Source organism: Notolabrus celidotus, chromosome 14 (assembly GCF_009762535.1).
Source record: "Notolabrus celidotus isolate fNotCel1 chromosome 14, fNotCel1.pri, whole genome shotgun sequence".
Taxonomy (NCBI): Eukaryota; Metazoa; Chordata; class Actinopteri; order Labriformes; family Labridae; genus Notolabrus; species Notolabrus celidotus.
Genome location: NC_048285.1, coordinates 6374267 through 6394923, shown reverse-complemented (window position 1 = coordinate 6394923; position 20657 = coordinate 6374267). Strand labels below are relative to the sequence as shown.

At 40.2% G+C, this 20657-nt stretch overlaps 1 protein-coding gene and 1 long non-coding RNA gene across 2 annotated transcripts in view; one reads left to right on the top strand and one right to left on the bottom strand.

The window, feature by feature from the left end:
• The window catches only part of LOC117824808 (calsyntenin-2-like), a 308682-nt gene that overhangs the window by 110059 nt on the left and 177966 nt on the right, over positions 1 to 20657 (bottom strand). Inside the window, exons 3-4 of the mRNA XM_034700272.1 lie at positions 18064 to 18259; positions 387 to 595 (exon numbers count right to left, since the gene is read on the bottom strand). Of these exons, the coding sequence (XP_034556163.1) occupies positions 387 to 595; positions 18064 to 18259 (405 nt within the window). The remainder of the gene's footprint in view (positions 1 to 386; positions 596 to 18063; positions 18260 to 20657) is intronic.
• Positions 1 to 20657, top strand: part of LOC117824809 — a 320721-nt gene that overhangs the window by 122577 nt on the left and 177487 nt on the right. The window lies entirely within an intron of this gene.

Sequence of the window (20657 nt, the reverse complement as noted above, 5' to 3'; positions counted from 1 at the left end):
AGAGAGTATTAGAATCTGCTACCAGGGTGTGTGCAGGTATATATTTATAGTATGACAGTTCCTGCATGTATCTCCATGGCTGCTGAGTGCGTGCGTGCTCATGGACTGGATTTGTGAGTCACGAGTGCCAGTGTTGTGACAGATATGGGATTCAACAACTTCTTTAGAAAGGACTGACAGCAAAGAGACTGCAATATCTCCAAGTTGTTTGAGTTTGTTTCTTTCACTTTTGTCTTCATTTTCATTTTCATTTTACGGACAATATTCACAAGATATTCAAAACATGCTGACATTGTTTCAGCCAACTACAGGAATGTTTGGAATTTAGTTGGAATCATTTATTATTCTTCCTGTCCCTTAATCCTCATTGCTGCTCTTTTACTCACCATTGCGATCTATAGCGAAGGGTGTGTTGGTCGTGGTGATCTGGTAGTTACAGATCTGGCTGTATTGTGGGGAGCAGTCCTGGTCAGTGGCCTCCACCTGCAGGATGCTGTCGTAAATCTTGCCCTCTGTCACTGCGGCTCGGTACTGTGTCTCCCGAAACACCGGGGCGAACTCGTTGACGTCGTTGACCTGAATGTGCACCACCGCCCTGCAGACAGTAAAGGGAGGAAAGTGGAGGTTAGTTAAATGCTATTTCATCTGCATAGAGAGTGAGCGTAGTTATAGCACTTAAATCTTTTAGTCCATCATGTCAGTGAAAAATGCAATTTTGTGATCACAGCTGGATAGAATAGATAAGATAAGTTAAGGTACTCCATTATTCATCCCACAACGGGGAAATTCAGTTACAGCAGCAAACAAGAAGATGTACAGTACAATAATTCCAACAAGAATATATATATAGAAAAAAAATGTCCATCAGAGACGACGCTTGGCCATAATTGTTCTGTCAGTCAGTAGCTACAATTTTGTACAAAAGTTCATCAATCCATCAATCAATCAAGCTTTATGTATATAGCACCTTTCATACAACTCAAATGCAACCCAGATTGCTTTACAGCGATTGAAAACAAGAAAGAAGCAGAAATAAAATAATAGCAAGACAAAAAACTAAAATTGATTTTAAAATAGAGACTAAAATGGAGACTAATGCCCACCATCAACAATAAAATATGTGTAATTAAGATAAGTTAAAGCATCAAATGAATACTAAGAATATAAATGGTTAAATAAATAAATTAAAAAGTGTAAGGGTAAGAGTTGAAAATAAAATTAAGGCTAAAAATATCAATAAAAATGAGTAGATACATTAAAAAATGTTAAAATCAATATAACAGTAAAAAGTAAGTAATACAATCTATAAAATCCTACTAAAAGCCAGACTGAATAAATACCTTTTTTTATTTTACGTTTAAAAGTCTCAATATGTCTATCAGCTCCTCTCAGATCCTCCGACAGGCTGTTCCATTGTCTAGGAGCGTAGTGACTGAAAGCAGCATCACCAAATGTTTTTGTTCTCCTATTAGGAATAGCTAAAAGAGGAAAGCCTGAGGATCTGAGAGGCATTCCTGGTTTATACACTAAAAGCATCTCTGATATGTAGTCTGGTGTGAGGCCATGCGGTGCTTTAAAAACTAGCTACATCATTTTAAAATCAACACCCTGACTTTTGATGAGATAGACATCCGCCAATTTCTTTTGATTGAATCAACAGCTGTTTCTTTTTTCACTGTACTTGTCAGACAGATTATCACAACCTTGGCTGTACTTTGTCTTTATTGTTAATTAGCTTGTGTTGGGGTTGATTACAGCCTCCTATAGAGGAGCAGCATTGCTGTAAAGACTCTTGTGATTTCAACAACATACTTCTTCTAAGTAAAGATGCAAATTAAAGGACTCTACTAATTAACACATGATCCTTACTTTACATTAGGAGAACTACAGAAACAGATGTTTATCATAAAAACTACATGGTAATATAGTTATGTAGTTTTTCCTACCTTTTGTTCTTGAGATGTTAAGAGTCTAGTGGAAAAACATACTCTGGAATTCTACATAAAGAAACCATAAAATAATTTCTGGTGCCTCAATTGTTCAACTGTTCACTTTTCAAATGAGCCCTCTGACCTTCTCCTTTATTGAATATTTATATCACTTGAGTAACTATTCAAATTATATTCTGTTTTAGGTGTTTAAAGACATTAAAGATGCCTAATAGGTATTTTCCACTACTTGCACATTAATTCAATATATTATTAAAGCGTTCAAATGCAGAAACATTAATCATGCTGCCACTTTCTCTCGCAACAACTGAAAGGCAGAAAAATGTGTTTGAATGCAACAACATTTGTATTCCACTTCACTGCCACAGAACATTAAAGGTGTTTACATTGTTTTTGGATTCAGCGATGTGTTGCATTCTGTAAGTGATAGATCATGTGCGTGATTTTGTTCTCTGTCGCAGACCCTATACTGTATGCCACCATTTAAAAGTAAAACTGCAGGTAGGAGGAAGGAGGAAGGTTGGAGGAAGTTGATTGTTGAGCTCTGTGGTTGAGGGCAGAGTTCACGGGTGGTGATGAATTACCTTGGTAACCTATAGTCACACTATGCTTTGTGTAATACACTGATTGACCTGACCCTATAGATTGCATTACTTCTGTTGCTCCGGTATAACAATAGGCAGGCTGCCTTCAATTACCACAGCCATGAAAATCCTGCACAGTCCTCCAAGCTGCATTAATTAATGACTCCATAAGTGAGCCACCAGCTGTAATTCATGCTCAGCCATACACGTTCAAAATACACCATTCATCACTTAAAAACATCTTCATCAATACTCTCTGCTGGCCAGAAGGCAGCAGATTGGATAATCAATCCTTTGATTCATTGACTGACAACCAGTGATGGATGAAGATGGAACAGAATCACACAGTTTTAAGCTTCAAATCCAGAGTAATGCTTGGCTTTGAGAGACAACCACAGGAGATGAGTGTGTGGTTTATGGGATTAGCTGGTTGGGATGATAATGATGGTGAAATAATTGTATTAAAGGAAGCTGTGAATATCCAACATGTGGTTGTCTGGAGATGGAGACTGGACAACAAAGAAGGAGACTGTGGGGAGGCAGAGCCCAGCAGAATGGATTTCCACGCAGCCTTATCTGTCCATGTCATAAGTAAAAAACACAGAAAGCCATTTGTGAGCCTCTTCAAACAAACGGATACACAGCCACAAAAACAGCAGCAATAATACAGAGACTGGAATGGTGGACAGTCAGTGGTGGTAGTTAATCTTTGCATTCACTTTCTTGTAAAGAACCATTTGTATATGGAATATTATTATATGTAGTCAAGATTATCCAGCAGTATTATGAATTATTGGGATGTAACAGTAATGTAAATTTCAGGGTATTGCAAGAACAAAGTGATTTGATACCGTTGATAGGTCTTCTTTGCTAAATGACTTTAGACTTTATTCTTTTTTACTGCACCTTCTGCATTTCCAAAGACAGACATTCATGCAACATACACTGCAAGCTCAACAAACTATCAACAAAAGCATCAACACTCAAACAAACAAAGTCGTATCATTCAGCGAGTCCTGTTGTTCAGGGCCGCTATAACAGCAGAGATCAGGCTTTTGCCAAGGAGAGCCCTTCTACACCTCGGTGGCCTGAATCTGCGCCCTAAGGGGACTGGGATGAGATAGGTGTTCAGCGGATGTGTCATGTCCTGTTCTATTGAGGTTGCGATGCGTCTGATGGCCCTGTTGTTTAAGTCTCTGAGGTCTGGTGTGGGGAGACAGATTATTTTAGAAGCTGTGGTGGTTATGTGTGTGAGTTTGGCCTTGTTTTTAACAGATAACATATTGCAAAATCGTGTGCTATTGATTTAGTTGCAATGAAGCAGAGTGGAGGGATGTTGGAATTAAAGAGACCACTGTCCCATGCATGCTCATCGTCCTATGTGCTCTGCTCGCTGCCTCAGTGAAAATAGTGGACGCTGGTAGTGAGGAACAGAGAGATGGTCAGAAATTGAGGATACTGCAGCAGCTTTTATATCTGACATGTGGAAGCATTTCTCTGTCACTGTGTCAACAGTATGATTGGAAATAAAGAACTGGCTCCAGATGAAAACAAGTTCCATCTGGTTCAAGCCATTGACAACATTTTCCTTTTAAACTTCTGGTTAGTTACGGCGCCTTGCAAAACAATGACGTCATGTATCTTGAGAGACAGTCTGCACGAACAACAACCAACGAGTTGAGGACGTGATTATAGCAGACAGGAAACAGAAGCGGTCCAAAGTGTGTCTTAATTATATGCAAAATGAGTTTAACACCACAATGTGCAATTTATCTTTCACTGAGCTCTACCCACTTTAAAGCAGTGGGCACAGCTTAGATGAAAACACGATCAGTTTCACCATTGGACATCCCAAACAGAATACACAAATATATGTGGACAGTTTGTGACAGTGATGAATCATTTGGCTATGGGACTGGTAGAATGATAACGCAGTTCCTAACAGCAGTGAAGATGCTGATAAGACGCACTGACAGATGATGGCAGCACCAGTGTGTGCAGTCAATCCCTCAGCCAGCCTTGTTTTGTCATATTAATGACACTCCCTCATAAACATTACCCCCCTGCTTTGCTACAGTCCCAAGTGGTGAGGGGGGAAACATATGTTCCACTGCTCTAGGGCTTGTATGGAGGGACTGTTGTGTGTGTGTGTGGGTGTGTGTGGGTGTGTGCAATAGAAAGCGATTATATATTTATGCACCAAAATGCATGATATATAACTAAATGCAAAATTCAGAATCTGTCTCATTGTGAGTGTGCGTGCAAGTTTGTGTTTCTCTGCTGATGGCTCACATCTGGCTGAAACAGACGCCTGGCTCTCTAGGGCTAAGATGATTTTGTGAGTGTGTGCATTTGCATGTGTGTGTATGTGTTTGCGTGAGTGTTCATGTTGTTGGATGCTGGAACGTTGCCAAGCTGAGCCAAAAGCCGCCCTCCCTTCCTGCGACCGGCCTAAGCATGTAAGCAGGGGGCCCAATATGAGCTGGTGAGTGACACAGAAAGACAGCAGGTGGTTAAGTGAACCCACGGCTACAAGAATGATCATAACACCACTGAACTAAGTGGATAAAAACGAGAACCGAGGGAATGGCTGCTAGGGAAAAGTCAAAGGTTAAACAAACTACATCACCCCAGAAAACGGGGAAATCAAATCTGCAATGTTGTTTTAATCTGAGCTGAAAAACAGACCGACTACATTGTGGTCAAACACAGTGATGTTGGCATGAATGTACCAACTTCAGGTATTAAATGCTAGCTATCAATGTGTCCATTAATACAATGTTTTGCTCTGGCAGTGCCCATCAGGTTCAGGTTAGGTTCAGGTTACTTTATTTGTACCCATAGGTAAACTTGTTTTGCAGCCAGCGAGATGTTAGGTTGATACAAAATTACAATATAGACTTCAGACAGAACAATCTACTTAATGTGCAAAACATACAAAAAATATCCTAAAAACTAATCTAACACTAAAAATGGTAAAATGAATAGACATGATAAAATGATAAAATGATAAAAGTGCTAAAGGTTCCGTTTTAAAAAGCATATCAGAAAACAGTCAACCAATAAAAACAATGGAATCACATGAATAAATAAGACAATCTGGGCTCAAGTCATAAGATTGGAGGCTGACTGTGTGGGAAAATAAAAGCTATTGCTTGTTCAGCTCAGTAACAGCAGCAGGAACAAAGCTTTTCTTGTGACGCTGTGTCCTGCACCTTGGGACTAAAAACCGTCGTCCAGAGTGAAGAAGCTGGAAATCACTGTGCAGAGGGTGTGAGCCATTATTTAAAACAGAGGTGGCTATCCGCTGTAACTGGTTAGTGTACAGGGAAACTGTGGATGCCTGTGGCTCACCAATCAACTTGCTTGACCATTTAACTATCTGGTTTAAAGAGTTCCTTTCCTTCAGAGTGATTTGGCCAAACCACGAGACTAGGGAGAAGGACACAACAGATTCGATAAAAGCATGGTAGAACATGGTCATGATTGTTCGATCAATGTGAAAGAAAGCTAGTTTTCTCAAGCAATGCAGACACCCATGACCTCAATTTCAAAGCACTTAATGTTGCTAAGTCACAAAAGTTCACTTACAGCACTTCAGTCTCCCTAATTTTGACTCTTGAGTTGGTTTAAAGTCCTCTACTTTTATTTTCAGTTGAATTTTACAAAAAAATCATTACATAACATAATAAATTGGTCAACTCCATTCGATCTGCAGAGTCCCTCTCTACTTTCAAAAGACAGCTAAAGACCCAGCTCTTTAGGAAGCACTATGCACTTAGCTAGACTGTTCTCCACTGTTGTCCCCAGTGGCAGATCATGTCTTCCAGCTACAGTTGACTGGCCCTGTCCTGCTTTACTCTGGGAATCTGTGTTCAGGTCTGAAGTGACCCAGCACTTGGTACTTTGGTCATTATTGTGGTGATGTTAATTGTTGATGATGATAACGAAAAAAGTTTTAAATGGTTTGGTTGCTTCATTGTAGATGTTCCTTATTTTACAAAAAAAATGATAAACCTTATTTACTTTTGTGCATTGCCTTTACACTGCTTGGCAGTACCTGCACCCATATGGACTTGAAGCACTTTGTTACTCGTACTGATCTTGTTTCCTCTTGTCTAGATCTTTGCTTGTGTTGTTCTTGTTCTCGTATGTACGTCGCTTTGGATAAAAGCGTCTGCTAAATGACATTGTAACATTGTAACATTGTAACATTGTAACATAATGAAAACTTACAGGAATCTTGTCTTAGCATTAGACGGAGCTCTAGACTTTGAAATTACACCCTTTGAAAGATCAGTGTGGGTAGTTTCTCCTCTGAACAGACCTTTGCCATTGTTGTTGGCAAAGTTGATATCAGTAGTCCCGCCCCTTCATGGGTTTTGATTGGTTGTTGACGTTTTTGCATTTGGGACGCTGAATTCTAAAAATGCTGGACTGTATTGGTTTTATTGGTTTTAGAAAATAAGTGACGTCAGCACAAAAAACACTGTTAGTGGACGCAGTTCCTTAGTCACTTTGAGCTTATTGCAGCTTTAGGTCACTAGTTAATTACTTTAAAAGAGGTTTTGTGATTGGGCAAATCAAGTATCGCCCAATGGCCTCTCTTCCAAACCACAGGATTATGAATAAAGAAAAACTCCACTTTCTTTGTTCTAAGAGAATAAATATTATGTGTTAACTGGAACCAACGTTTCACATAAAGTTACATATCAGTGTTTCTGTCTTCAAAAAGACTTCAATACTTTTGAAAAGCTCTTGACATGACAATGAGAAGTGTCTACTAAGTCAATAATCTATGTTTCACTTGAAGTTAAAAAATGTTATTATGGAAGACAATCTAACTAATTTGGAAGAATATGAAGACCACAGTAATTTTCTTGCAAATTAAGTTTCTGATGTGCTGCCACCCGAGGTTCTGTGAGACAGCTGTCACAGGTTAAATACTGGCTTTTACTGCAAGCAGAGACAAGAATGTTTGCAGCCTTAATTTCATTCTAAAAATGACAAATATCCGTACAACATTAAGTTGATTCATTTTCCCATTTATATTTCATTAACTTTGCTTTTTTCCATGCAGTGTTGACGATATTCTGAAATTACAAAGCACCACATACCTGTACTCTTTAAAACTCATTGTAAAAGATTATAAAGCATGACATAGCCGGGTGTCTTCTTTACATTTTCCATCCCAATTACATCAAAAATATCACTCATGGAAATAAGAAATGTGATCAAGAAAAGGTAGATAAAAAATGAAATGAGAATATGTCTCCTATCTAAAAATAACTACTGCGCAGGTTTTTCTTTTACTTTTCAAGGCTGTAAATATCTGATTAAAAAAATGAAGAGAATATGAAGCAGTGGCGATGAATTCCGGTGCCAGGTGTGATTTCAGTCCAATTTAATCGTATGCAGACACATTCAGATAGCAGCTGCATGTTAAAGCCAGGTGATGCATGTTAATGCCAGGTTAGTATTGTTCCCCGCTTATTACGTATTCATTCACACTCATTATTTATCATCACTCAACTAAACACAGCCTCTCAAACAGACTCATTATTGAATGTTTTCCATCCACACACACACACACACCTGCACACCCAACACAAAGGCAAGGACTCAATTAATCTTTGTCAAGAATTAGCCGTGAGGTTGAATCATCAATTTCCTCGTGTATGACTAGAATGGAAATAAACAATCTCTTCCTCTTCCAACGAGATGAAACACGCAGCCCAACACAGGATGGGAAGCTCATCAATATGCAAGGATATTCCACTTCCACATTGATTTGCACCCTGAGGCGTGAGCAAAGAAGTCCACAGGGGCCTGTCTAATCTCAGTACAAGGTGATTATAATGCATGGTAATCCAGTTCAATGTTTAGCTCCATGCCCAAATCTGTCTTACTTCACACCAGATAGTTTGGGTCAAATCATTGATGGATGGCTTGGGCTGTCATCCCACTGAAAACAGAGGAATATAAAAGATACAAATGAGCTGAAGCTGTAATCTCTGATGCGCTTAACCACATGCAGAAAAGATTGCTTTGCCCTCAAGAGCATTTCTGCACAATTAAATGATTGACTGTCCCTTTGCTCGACTCTCAATCAAACCTGGGAGCGTGCATCTATGTGCAGCAATGCCTGATCGTGTTTTGAATCCGGGATGGGAACAGGTGTCACTTTCTTTGGTGTGGTTAGTAAAGCAGACAAGCACAGATGGTGCAAATCCTTGCTGTGCCGATTCTTAATTGAAAGAAGGAAACGATGCTCTCCTTTTACATTATGTTAACTAAACTACAAACGACGCTACAAAGTATGCTAGTTTTATATTTTTCTTGCCAGGAATAATAATCTCATCAACTAACTGGTTTTGACAGAATGAGGTTTCACTCATATTAGCATCAACTTTGACAAGCGTGAAGTTAAGATTCTCAGTACAATAAAGCAGCGACGCTCTGACGGGGCTACGCTATCTGTGTGGAGTCCCCAGGTTTCCTCTCAGCAGGTATTTATCATGGCGGCTTATGATAACAAGGCTAAGCTTTTGGCCCACTTTTCACTCACAAGAAAGTGTTATTTTTGTCACTGAGTGTCTTTTGGTGTGTCTTAGTGTGTTTGTTTGCAAGTCAGTTATGAGATTCAAAATCAGCCTTTCCCCTGCTACTGTCTTTGTCCTTTTTATATGTTAATGTAGGCACATCAGCGTGAGTTTGACTCGGCATTTGGGATTTCTGAGAGTGTGTGTATGTGTGTGTGTTTCTGTCCTTCGACTAGCTGTGCCTGAGGTAATTAGCCTCTCCAAACTGCAGGGTGTTTACAGGCCTCTAAGATTTACTAATGATGACTTTAATGACCACAGTGTTGCCAAGCGCTGATCATGTGTGTGAATGTGTTGCTACATGGATACCACAAGACATCTGTGTGTCCAAATAACATCTACGTCCCCTCTAGAACACACACATTTACACCACCTTAACCCCGCTGTGAATACATTACCCCCCCAACAGCCCTCCAGGCAGTTAACCCCCAGGCCCGTGTTAAATACATATGTTGTGGTTAAGTGCAAGTCCAGGATTATGAATATGACATGATTTGTAAGGCAGCGAGATCTCCCCCATGCCTAATTACTCGATAGCAACAGGAGAACCTTGCACAGAGGAAGGTGTGTGGGGACTGGTGAGGTACAAGCAGTACAGAGAAACTTCAAGTCTACAGATGCTAATTAGTCAGATTATGTGGTTGTTTTGCAAGTGTGTCCACCCCAAAGGCTCTGTGCTCCTGTGGCCAACTACACAGGTGAGTTCTGAGGACTCTACTCAAATTTCAAAGGAACAATGAAAACTATTGAGCTATGATTGGTAATAATCTTACCCTAACACTGCGGCTCCTGTGTCTAGTGCTTTTTGAACCTGTTTTCATGGCATTTAGTTTTTTGGCCCTGTGTGAAAAAAGCAGTTCAGTGGTAAAGTAAAGTTCTTACAAGACCATTTTCATCGGAATATTAAAGGGTGAAGTAAAAAAAGTAAAACTACACAGATGTTAACGGAAAAGAAGCTTCGTTTTATTAACTTTGTCTCATGTTGGGTTTTTTAATGAACTAAGACAGCTGTGGCTCAGTTGTGAAGTGGATTTTTTCCAGTAATAAAACAATAGAATGTATAGGTGTGATTCTCAGCTCGGCTAACACCCTGAATCACTCCCAGTGGTATCACCAGCAGCGTGTAAATGAAACAACTTAGTACTGATCACTGTCTAACTTTGTATCGCAGCCTCTGCATCAGTGTATGAATGGATAATCATGACATAAAGCGGAATCGTGTTATAAAGCAGCCCATTCATCATTTACCTCTCCTGGTCATCATCTAGCTATCACTTCGATTGAACTTTGATCCTAAGTCTATATCCAAATACACTGTTTGCAGCTAGTATAGTGAACTGAGGTAACAACAAAGCCTGCTGCTACTGCAGATCAAAATACAGATTTCTACAATCCATCCTCAACATTAGGTTTCAACCTTTGTGTTCTCTTTAAGCAGTTCTGAAGATCCTGAAATCATTTTATATAACTCCAACTTACAGTATCATGCCCATAAGTTGTAGGTAGCTGTGTCATGGTGCTGCAGCTAATGATATGATGTACACTCACAACAGTCAAAAGTTTGGAAACACCTTCTCATTCAAGGGTTTGTATTTATTTTAATTATTGTAAACACTGTAGATTAATACTGAAGACATCAAAACTATGAAAAAACGCATATGGAATTATTTAATGAACAAAAAAGTGTTAAACAAAGCAGAATATGTTTTATATTTTAGATTCTGTAAAGTAGCCCCCTTTTTCCTTCATGACAGCGTTGCAAACTCTTGGTATTCTCTCAGTCTGCTTCATGAAGTGGTCTCCTGGAATGGTTTCTAATTAACATGAGCCTTGTCAAGAGTTCATTTGTAGAATGACTTGCCTTCTTAAAGGCTGATTTATACTTCTGTGTCTCCCCTACGCCGCAGGGGCTGACGCGGACATGAGCACCACATACTTGTGCGTCGGTGTGTCCGTGTCGCGCAGCAATTCTCCGCCGAAACGCTTGAGGGCAGTGCGGTCTCTCTGATAGCCGGCCGCCTGCTTCCGGTCCCGCTACGATTTCTGTTTACTTTTCCCCAGAGTTTCAGAGGGTGTTATGTTAATCTACAGCTGATACATGTTGCTGTTTATCATACAGACATGATTACATGAAGAATAGAGAGGAGGAGATGAAATAGACGGCCGATGTGCGGCCGATGTCCGGGATCCCGGAAGTGTTGTTAATGCGGGAAAGACAAAGCCGCCGAGCGGACCAATCACAGAGCTTGCGGTCCGCGCCGGCTCTACGGGGAGTTACATTTTGGAGGAGGTGCACGTCAGCTATGTGCGTAGGCCTCGGCGTAGGTACGGGAGCTACGCGGACCCCCGGCGTAGGGTACGCCGTTGATTCAACGCAGAAGTATAAATCAGCCTTAAGTGTATGAGACCATCAGTTGTGTTGTTCAGAGGTAGGGTTGGTACACAATGGATAGCCCTATTCGACTACTGTTGTAATCCAGATAATGGCAAAACCAGATTATTTCATAGTTTTGATGTCTTCAGTATTAATCTACAATGTTAGAATAATTAAAATAAATAAAAAACATTGAATGAGAAGGTGTGTCCAAACGTTTGACTGGTAGTGGATAGACATTTTTGTTCTAGTTCTGAAGATCCTAAAATCATTTTTATATAACTCCAATTTACAGTATCATGCCCATAAATTGTAGGTAGATGTGTTATGGTGTTGTAGAAAATAATGGGATGTAGGTATTTGTCCACCTGTTGGTCTCTTCCACTCACATACCAACCAAGACACGTGCAATTTTGTTTTAAGTACTCAAATAGAACAAAACCAGTTAATCATTAGTTTTTATCTTTAAGATCTTTTGATGTCAGCACCATCTCTCAGCCTACTGTGGATATTGCTTGTAAACAGGTATAAAGAAGGATTTTCTGTGTTCATAAAGACTAAGTATAGTGCAGATGTGACTCATTACCTGATCAACAGATGATTCTCCATACAAGGTGCAGCAGTGATTGACATTAATTAGAAGTAATGTCTGAGCTAGATTGCTATTGAGATATAAGCCGAAAAAAACACACTAGATAGACATTTATCACCTCTATGGCTCTTTACAACAAAGCGAGAGAACGCTTTACAGTTCAGTACGAATCGTTCATTTGGCAGAGGTCGGCCCTACAGGATCACAGATTAATTTGTGTTTCATTTAAAGCTGACCTGAGCAGAAACACTCTCAAGGAGTTCCAGGTGAACTCATTCGAGCTTTGCACTTTGCTGACAAGTGAGTAAAGCTTCCAGAGGCAGCCAAGTAAAATATGTCAGAGGGCAGAGGAAAGAGATGTGATTCAGAGCTGGGAAATCTGTCAGCTCTTATTTTGATTCTCTGACTTGGAAAAGAAAGTACTGTTTATAGAGCTGTCTGTTTCTGACAAAGTTACCAAGAGTTGAGGAATGTATAACACTTCCACTGGCTTTGCAGGATGATGCATACATTCAAAGTTTGACATGTCATTTTGAAGAGGGAACAACATTTCATTTTGATACCCTGAAAAAAACTGCATTTTAGTCACACTGAGAGACAGATTTGTGCAGCCGGAGCAGGGAGCGCATCCATTTGTGAGTGCAGAGGCAGTCTGACGAAATATTCAAACACTGGAGTGTGGAACAGACACAGGGGGACTGACAGAAAGAGGGACAGAGTCAGACAGTAGGAGCTAGCTGAGCTGTAGCCAGGAAAATAAAATAAAATCCAGGAGTGAGAAGTAGGGCAGTAGTCAGCGGTAAGCAGAGCAGGAGAGAATAAAGGAGAGAGTGAAGTTTAAACTCATCCCGTGTCACTCCTGATCCTCTCCCCTGTCCTCTTTCCCTGCTAATTTTCTTGACTGCCTTCCTTCTCCTCCGTTGACTTGTCATGTGTAATTTGAGCACAGCCTTAGGCAGAGATTCTTCTTCATCTTCCCTGTTAACTTCTTTTATGAATAGGAGAGAGCAAGCGGGTGGAGTGGCGAAAGGCCAAGCTCTCATCCTTTGAGAGTTGCCAGCGGAAGGACAGACCATTTAAAATGACCCTGAATTCTCTTCCCCTCCAGCATCCACCTGTTTGTGCCAAGCAAACTGGGTCTGCTACACAGCAGGGCAGAGAGTCAATTTGATAGAACGTATTAGAGTGACATAACACAGTGCTTTGGAATTTAAGGATACAGAGCACAATCAAAAGTATGCATGTCAACTTATATGATAGTCAATCAAATATTAGCAGGTGAAAGAGCATCAGTTGACTCAATTTTCATTGTCTGTTAAGCCAAAGAAACAGCTCAAACTTATTATGGGAGCTGCACCTTATCTGTTAGAAGTGCAATGCTAACCCTATTTGTAGTGTTATTGACCCAGCCTTTCTCTTACTTGAAGGGGGCATTGTGGGTAACGTATGCCAGAGATGTAGTCCAACCAGTTTGTTTTTGGAAGTGAATCTCCACAGTGTGTCTGTAAGGAAAACCACATAAAGCACTGAAGATGCACTGCATGCTTTTCATGGGTTGCTAGCTTACAGTAGTTGGCATAAAGTATCCAAATAAGATCAGATTTAAGAAATGTTGTTCTTGAAAGGGTCTTAGTTTGTGTGCCCTGCATTAAGTGAATGTAGCACCTGTTAAATGAAATACATCATATCTCATGACCATTAGTTAGTAGCTAGTCTGTCAGAATTAGCCCCCCAAAACTTTTTTTTGGCTGACTGAAGCAGTGTGCACAAAGTTGTTCTGTTTTCGAATATCAACCTCTCTTTTTATTATTCATTAAGAATATTTAAAGCTTTTGCTTTAAGCGTTTTTCTTAGAATGGGACTAGCTTCATGCCTGTGCTTGTAAAATTAAGATTCCTGTGGGTTTTTTTTTTACATTTACTCAACTCAACTCAACTTTATTTATAAAGCATTTTAAAACGACCACAGCTGGAACAAAGTGCTATACATAAATAGACAAACAACGCAGGCATAAAAACAATTAAAACACAGGATAATAAAACAATAAAAACAATAAAACAATAAATAAAAACAAGCCATAAAACACTAAAACAGGAGCAGAGTCTCATGCTGGGTTGAAAGCCAAGGAATAAAAATGGGTTTTAAGATGAGTTTTAAAAATGGACAGTGAGGAGGCTTGTCTAATGTGGAGGGGAAGCTCATTCCATAATTTTGGAGCAGCAACAGAGAAAGCTCTATCCCCTCTCAGCTTCCGTTTTGCCCTCGGTACCTCCAGGAGCAGCAGATCAGCTGACCTGAGGCACCGAGCAGGAGCGTAGGGGTGAAGGAGCTCAGAGAGGTAAGGCGGGGCCAGACCATTTAAAGATTTAAATACAAATAACAGAATCTTAAAATGGACTCTGAAGTGCACAGGTAGCCAGTGGAGGGAGGCCAGGATTTATCTTGAATGTAGCACACTGTTGACATGGTTTATTCCCTGTGAGGTCTGGAACTATACTCCCTGTAGCCACCAAACATTCTATATGTTGTGGAATATTAAAATAATTTTATAAAATAGTAATTTAATGTCCAATTCTATCATGAATCATTTGTTGTCCAAAAGCAAATTAAAAGTAATCTTACAATAATCTTTTCTTAAACTGCTTCATATTTTTAAATGTCTACTTGGCCTTTACTCCCACTCTTAAAAACTTATATAATTCTTGTGTAACTGTCTGCATATCTTTGAAACATCAAGTTAGACACTTTGAGTGGTGCCTGCATCTTGCTCAGAGTTTGGCAGGACTTTAGGTCAGGCTGACTGAACTAAATCTGTGGGTTATTATGGAGATGTAGTGCCTTATTATGTAAACAGCAAGGCTTTTTAAGCAATTTTAGGTTATGGTGACCACTGACAGAGCTTCGCATTTTAAAATAAAGATGGTTACAGTATTTCATCGTGCCCTGGAGAGCTCTTCAGAATAAATTATAACATAATTTTCATAAAATAGAGGAATATGGGCTTAATCCAATGCCTCTAGTCCTCTATAAGAAAATCTTCACAGGTATCAACTGAAATAAAAGAACAAATCCATCACTTCTTTTACCTCGTACATAAAGGTCACACTACAAACACAGAAACCGTACAGTAATCACAAGACGCTCGACTGATTTAACTTCCAAAAAGGCTTGAAAACCCCTCCTGCTATAATTTCAGGTTCAGTTTGTACACTGTTGGTGTGTGTGTGAGTGTCCATAAGCTGGACAAAATGATATATATCAGTGCCTGGCTCCATTGTTCGCAGAGGTTGAGGGGGTTGAGCTAGAAGACAGCATGGGGAGATGCCCAGCATACAGCGAATAGATAGCTGTCCGAAAGTTTTCTTTTTTCTGCAGACAGAAGCTGCTTTTAGGCGAGCCAACAAGTGTGACAAATTGTTTTTATCAGATGACCTCTCTAAAGTAGTCTGCTGGTGCTGGGGGAGAGGGAGGCGAGTGTTGGGCAGTATCTGAGCTGACAATAAATAGTTCTCAGAGCAATCTGGGATTAAGCTAGATAAGTGGACAACAGGAGGAAAAAGAGTTTGAAAAATGATGACTTAACTTCAAGAGAGGAGATCTGTGAGGTTAAAACACTTTTCATTAAGAGCTACACTCATGCAGTCCAGTTTTAAGCCTGGGCTATTGAATTCAGCGTGATGAAAAGTGAAGAGTTTATTCATATTTTGAATGCAAGTGGTATCTCTCCATGCCAGAATATGATGGACTAAATAAAACATTGGTATAGTCACAGTGGTGTAACCCATTGCTTTCTAAAGAAGCATTCTGAAGCCCAAAGATGGTGGTCACCTTTTTGGAAATGCTGACACCAACTAACTTACAACGAATACAGAAACAGGCAAAGAGGTGGAGGAGAGGGCATGGCGTTGACACCTTGACTTACTTGTCTGTCGAGTTAGCTGTGCCTATTAATATGCCTGAATATCCTTTACTCTTAGCCTTACTGAAGACAACATGAAGAGTTAAAAAAATACATATGTTTATTTATTTTCATGATTAAAGAAATGAGGTGTAGAAACCAAAACTGTTATTTGTATTAAGCTGTAAAATCACTAATTGTATGGATTAATTGGGCATTTGAGGAGTCCTCTGCTTTTGGGGCCAACTTCAAGAGGACACTTGAGGAACTCTGTATTTGCATTGGCTTCCACTGGTAGTTGTCTCTTAGAGAAAGAAATGTATTTATCCTTAAGTAGTTAGATTTCAAACGTTTTGAGTCTGCTGTAGTTCAAACATGCCATAAAGGGACACTTTGGGTTATTAAAATTGCTTCTCTAAATTGTATGCAAAATCTAATTTCAGTGTTCCTTTCATTTCAACCCTTCTTGTGCAGAACTTTGAATAATGTATGTTATGTATTGAATCATGATCAGCCATGCAACACACCACACACTCACGCAGACAGAAATAATGATGGATGACCCGATTCTTTTGGAGAAGCTCGCTGATGAGATACCATCAGTCAAACAACACTTCTTCTCTGCATTCTTTAATTTGCAGATCAAACAATGCTGGAGAGGACCAACAGATTAATGTCCAAAAACAGATTATAGGATGCCTGTACATCCTGCATACCCGAGCAGAGCACACAGCTTCATCATTTGAAAGACAAGAACATATCTCAACATTACTGTCTTTGCAAACACATCTACTGAGCAGTAAGAAGCTTCAAAAAGTTACAAATGCCTAATATGACAATACATATTAGCTAAGCTGCCATTCAACTCATCTAATGAACATGCATCTCATTTTTTAGTTGTTGTTTTTTTTTGCAAAGAGGTGGCCTCAGATTGCTCTTCATAGGAACACTCTTAGAAATGGAATGATAACACACCCACACGGTTGTCACTGCAGCTCACTGTGGTTTATTTTAGGGATGGGCAATGAATTTTGCAGCGATTTTCTCCGTTTCTGAATTGAACTAATACACACATATTTCCAGAGACTTAGCATGGCTGTAAAATGTAAACATAAACATGCCAATAATTATAATAGTATTTTGGCTTGAAATGCCCATTCCTTGTTTGTTTGGACAGAAATCTTGATCCCATAACTTTCAACTTCTATTAAACTTCCTTCAATCATCAGTCACCCTGCTCTTGTTTGCTTTGACCCACATTCACACCTCAAACTCTGAAATGCATTGGAAACCAAGTATGAATTTTTGAAACCACCAATGACCTCTGGATTAAAGTGAAGTGGAGGTTTATATGATATATACTTTTACATATTTCAACCTCTTTGTTTAGACCACAAAAAGTCATTTAAAATGTAAACTTCATCTGAGACTATCTATTATTTCTGTTTAGTTCTTCTTTTTCTGTATTCTTTTTTAGTTCAGTCTATATTTAACAATGAGCTGCGTTCTTTACCGATACAGACCTTGTAAAAAAAACACCAGACATCTCAACAGAACCATAACGTTAAACACACAAGGAGAAGAATACATCCAGCTCAAATAAGGTAATAGTATTTCCCAGTTACATGGCCTTTAAACGCGCCTTAAAATATTCCAAGGTCACAGGATAATTTAGATGTAAATGATCTGCAGATTATCATTCCAAGTCCACGTAGCAAAGTAGCACACTCTTTTTTTTTTTTCTTGGCTCTGTGCGAACCCTTGGATCCGGGTGAGAAAGTAACCTGGTGGAACGCAGCTGACAACTGCCAGAGGTCTGGGTCAGAAGATTACATAATAATGATGGCGGTTCATTTTAGGTGAATTTGTTCAAGCACGCAGGGTATGCAGAACTTCACTCTTTGCAAAGCTTAAATCGAATCTTTAAATCCCACAGTCTGCAGAGGAAAGGCTGTGTGAATCCTGCATGTCTACGTTTAAATGTCCCGTGTCTATACTTGTGTTTTCTGTCAGACTTTAAAAGCCTCCATTGTTGTTGTTGTTGCTTCTGTCTGTCGTACTCACTTGTGGGACTTCTTGCCCTCTGTGCCCCCGGGACCAGAGCCGCAGTCGTGCGCCTGAATGATGAAGGTGTATTCCTTCTGCAGCTCACAGTCCACCAGACCTCGTGCCCTTAGCTGACCCTCACCAGAGGTACCGTTCAGCACCACCGCCTCGAACGGAGCCTCCAGGCCGTGGATATTGAACGCACAAATCTCCCCTGGGGACAAAGAGGGAGAGGGAGAGGTAAAGAAGAGAGGAAGGGGAGAAGGTCAGCATTGATCAAATGTTGAATACAGATGCAGAATGAGCAGGCCTGTGACTGAAAAGCATCGTTATATGGCTTTTTATAAACCAATGGGTCAAGCTCTCAGTCAATACAGGAATAAAAGGCACATCTCAGTGTAGGAATCTTCAGCAGGGGTTGGGGAGGACTCATTCAGTCCTGCGGTGGAGATCAGAGTCTTGATTGACTTCCATTGACATTCTCAACACCCATTGGGTGGGAATACTCTCGACATGTACAGAAACTTTAGGGGGGGGGCTTGCAGTGCTTGTTCAAGAATTTAAAGCATTTTTTAGCCAACACTGACCCTGTTGAGTTTATTCTAAGGATGCAATGCAGCAGACATCAAAACAGAAATCACACTGAAAAGGTATCATGCGTAAATAGATGTTGTTTTTTTTATATGCTGGTCTTTATGTGGGGTCGAAACACAGACAAAAACAGGCTCAAGGATTCTTTTAATTCTTTGAGGAGGAGATACAGGATTGGAAGTTCCAGCTAATTAAAGGTGGAAATCATGGACTGTATAAATAATGGACGTAGTATCCGTGACATCACCCATCTGTCCCTGAGCGCTGATTGGCGGGAGCCATATTGGTAATGCTGAACTCATCCAGTAGAGTGTGAGGTGGGGTTTTAGCCTCCAAGCCAACAGATATGTGTTCCCGCCTGTCAATCAAGTCATTGACAGGCGGGAATAGGAATGACTATTGAAAGATGTTTTTATGATGAGCAATCATCAAAACAGTAAAAAGTGTGACAACCAACCCCTATGCGGTTTCTGGGGTTTCTGCAGCCAGCATCAAGCGGGTCTTGATGAATTGCAGTTTATAACACTTCCGCATGGGCTTCATATTTTGAGACCACTTGGTGGAAACCTGAGTAGTAGTGTCAGATGTAAAATTACATAGATAATGATCAGATATTAACAAATGGCATGGACCTCCACATTGGGATGAAATCATTTTTCTGAATGGGCCGGATTCAAATTCAGTCTATTCTGATTGAGGTTTTTAAAGCTAGGGTTGGTAGTCCCGGTAAACCAGCATGAATTTGAATGTAGCTTTTCCTCATGACTCCGTCTAACCCCTCCCCTCCTCCCTCGGAGCTCAGTGACCGGTTATTAAAGATCAACGTGTTCACGAATCGGCTCGTCATCACTACAGCGTCCGGACGGACGCTACAATAAATATATATTTTCTGTAGGACTTACTGAACGTCATTAATTATTCTGCTTGTTGGTGAGAGCTTTTTAGACTCTGATCCGGACTACAGTCCTGAGCAAAGCACTTCATCAAGGCAGGGGGGACAGGCCCGAGGACGAGCGAGAGGGGCAGTAAATAGAGTCAGGGGAAGTAGAGGCAGGAGACGGGGACTCAGAGGAGTGCACGCCGGGGAAATGTACGCGCAGGAGGAGGGCAGAACGGCTGGACGGGATTTGATTGGTTTAAAATTTGGGGAGCCAAAAATCGGTGATTGGTTAGTGTTTTCCCAGGTTTACCCAGGCTGTGGATAGCAGTTTTTTTTCACTCTTTTTTAGGAACACATTATGTATTGATTACCATCAGGACATAAAGATCATTTTAACCAGTATGACAAAAAGTGTATCTAAATCTGATTACCAACCCCAGCTTTAAATTAAGCTTATTATAATGATCAGGCTATTTCTCTGATTACTAGTTTTGTATGTAACAGTGGCTACTACTGTTCCTGTTTAGTAGAGGTCAGACTTTGTCAACCGCTTCGCCTGCACAGGGTAGATGTATGAGTGAAATTATGTGCACGGTGGTTTCGTGCCTTATAAAAGCAAAAGAGCTGTAAAATGAGAAATATAAAGTCCTTTCTTTCTTAACATTGTTCCCACTCAGTGCTGCAAATTAAACTGGCAACTTTGAGTTAAAACATCAGTAACTTCTGGGATTCAGCTGAAACAAGGGAAGCTGCAGGCACAGTCCATTCAGAAGTTAATAATGTCTACAGGAGAGCTGAACAGGCATAAATGAGCTCTCGCTGAGCTTCCCGCGGTCAGTCACCTTGGGTGATATTTACTCCCTCCGAGTTCAGAATAATGTATTGTATGTTGAAAACAAACCATGAAACAGATATACCACAGCAGCAGGAACTCACACCCGAGTATTATAAACAGATCATATTCACAGCTATGCACCTGTGTAATTGCTCTCGTGAAAAAAACCAACAAAAAAAACCTCACCAAGGACATTCCCGCTGTTTGCCCCCCTCCCATCCTCCCAATGTGCAGACATTCTCTGGAGCTCAGTGAAAAGACAACATGCAGCACAATTGAGTTACATGAGGCTCAAATAAATCTACG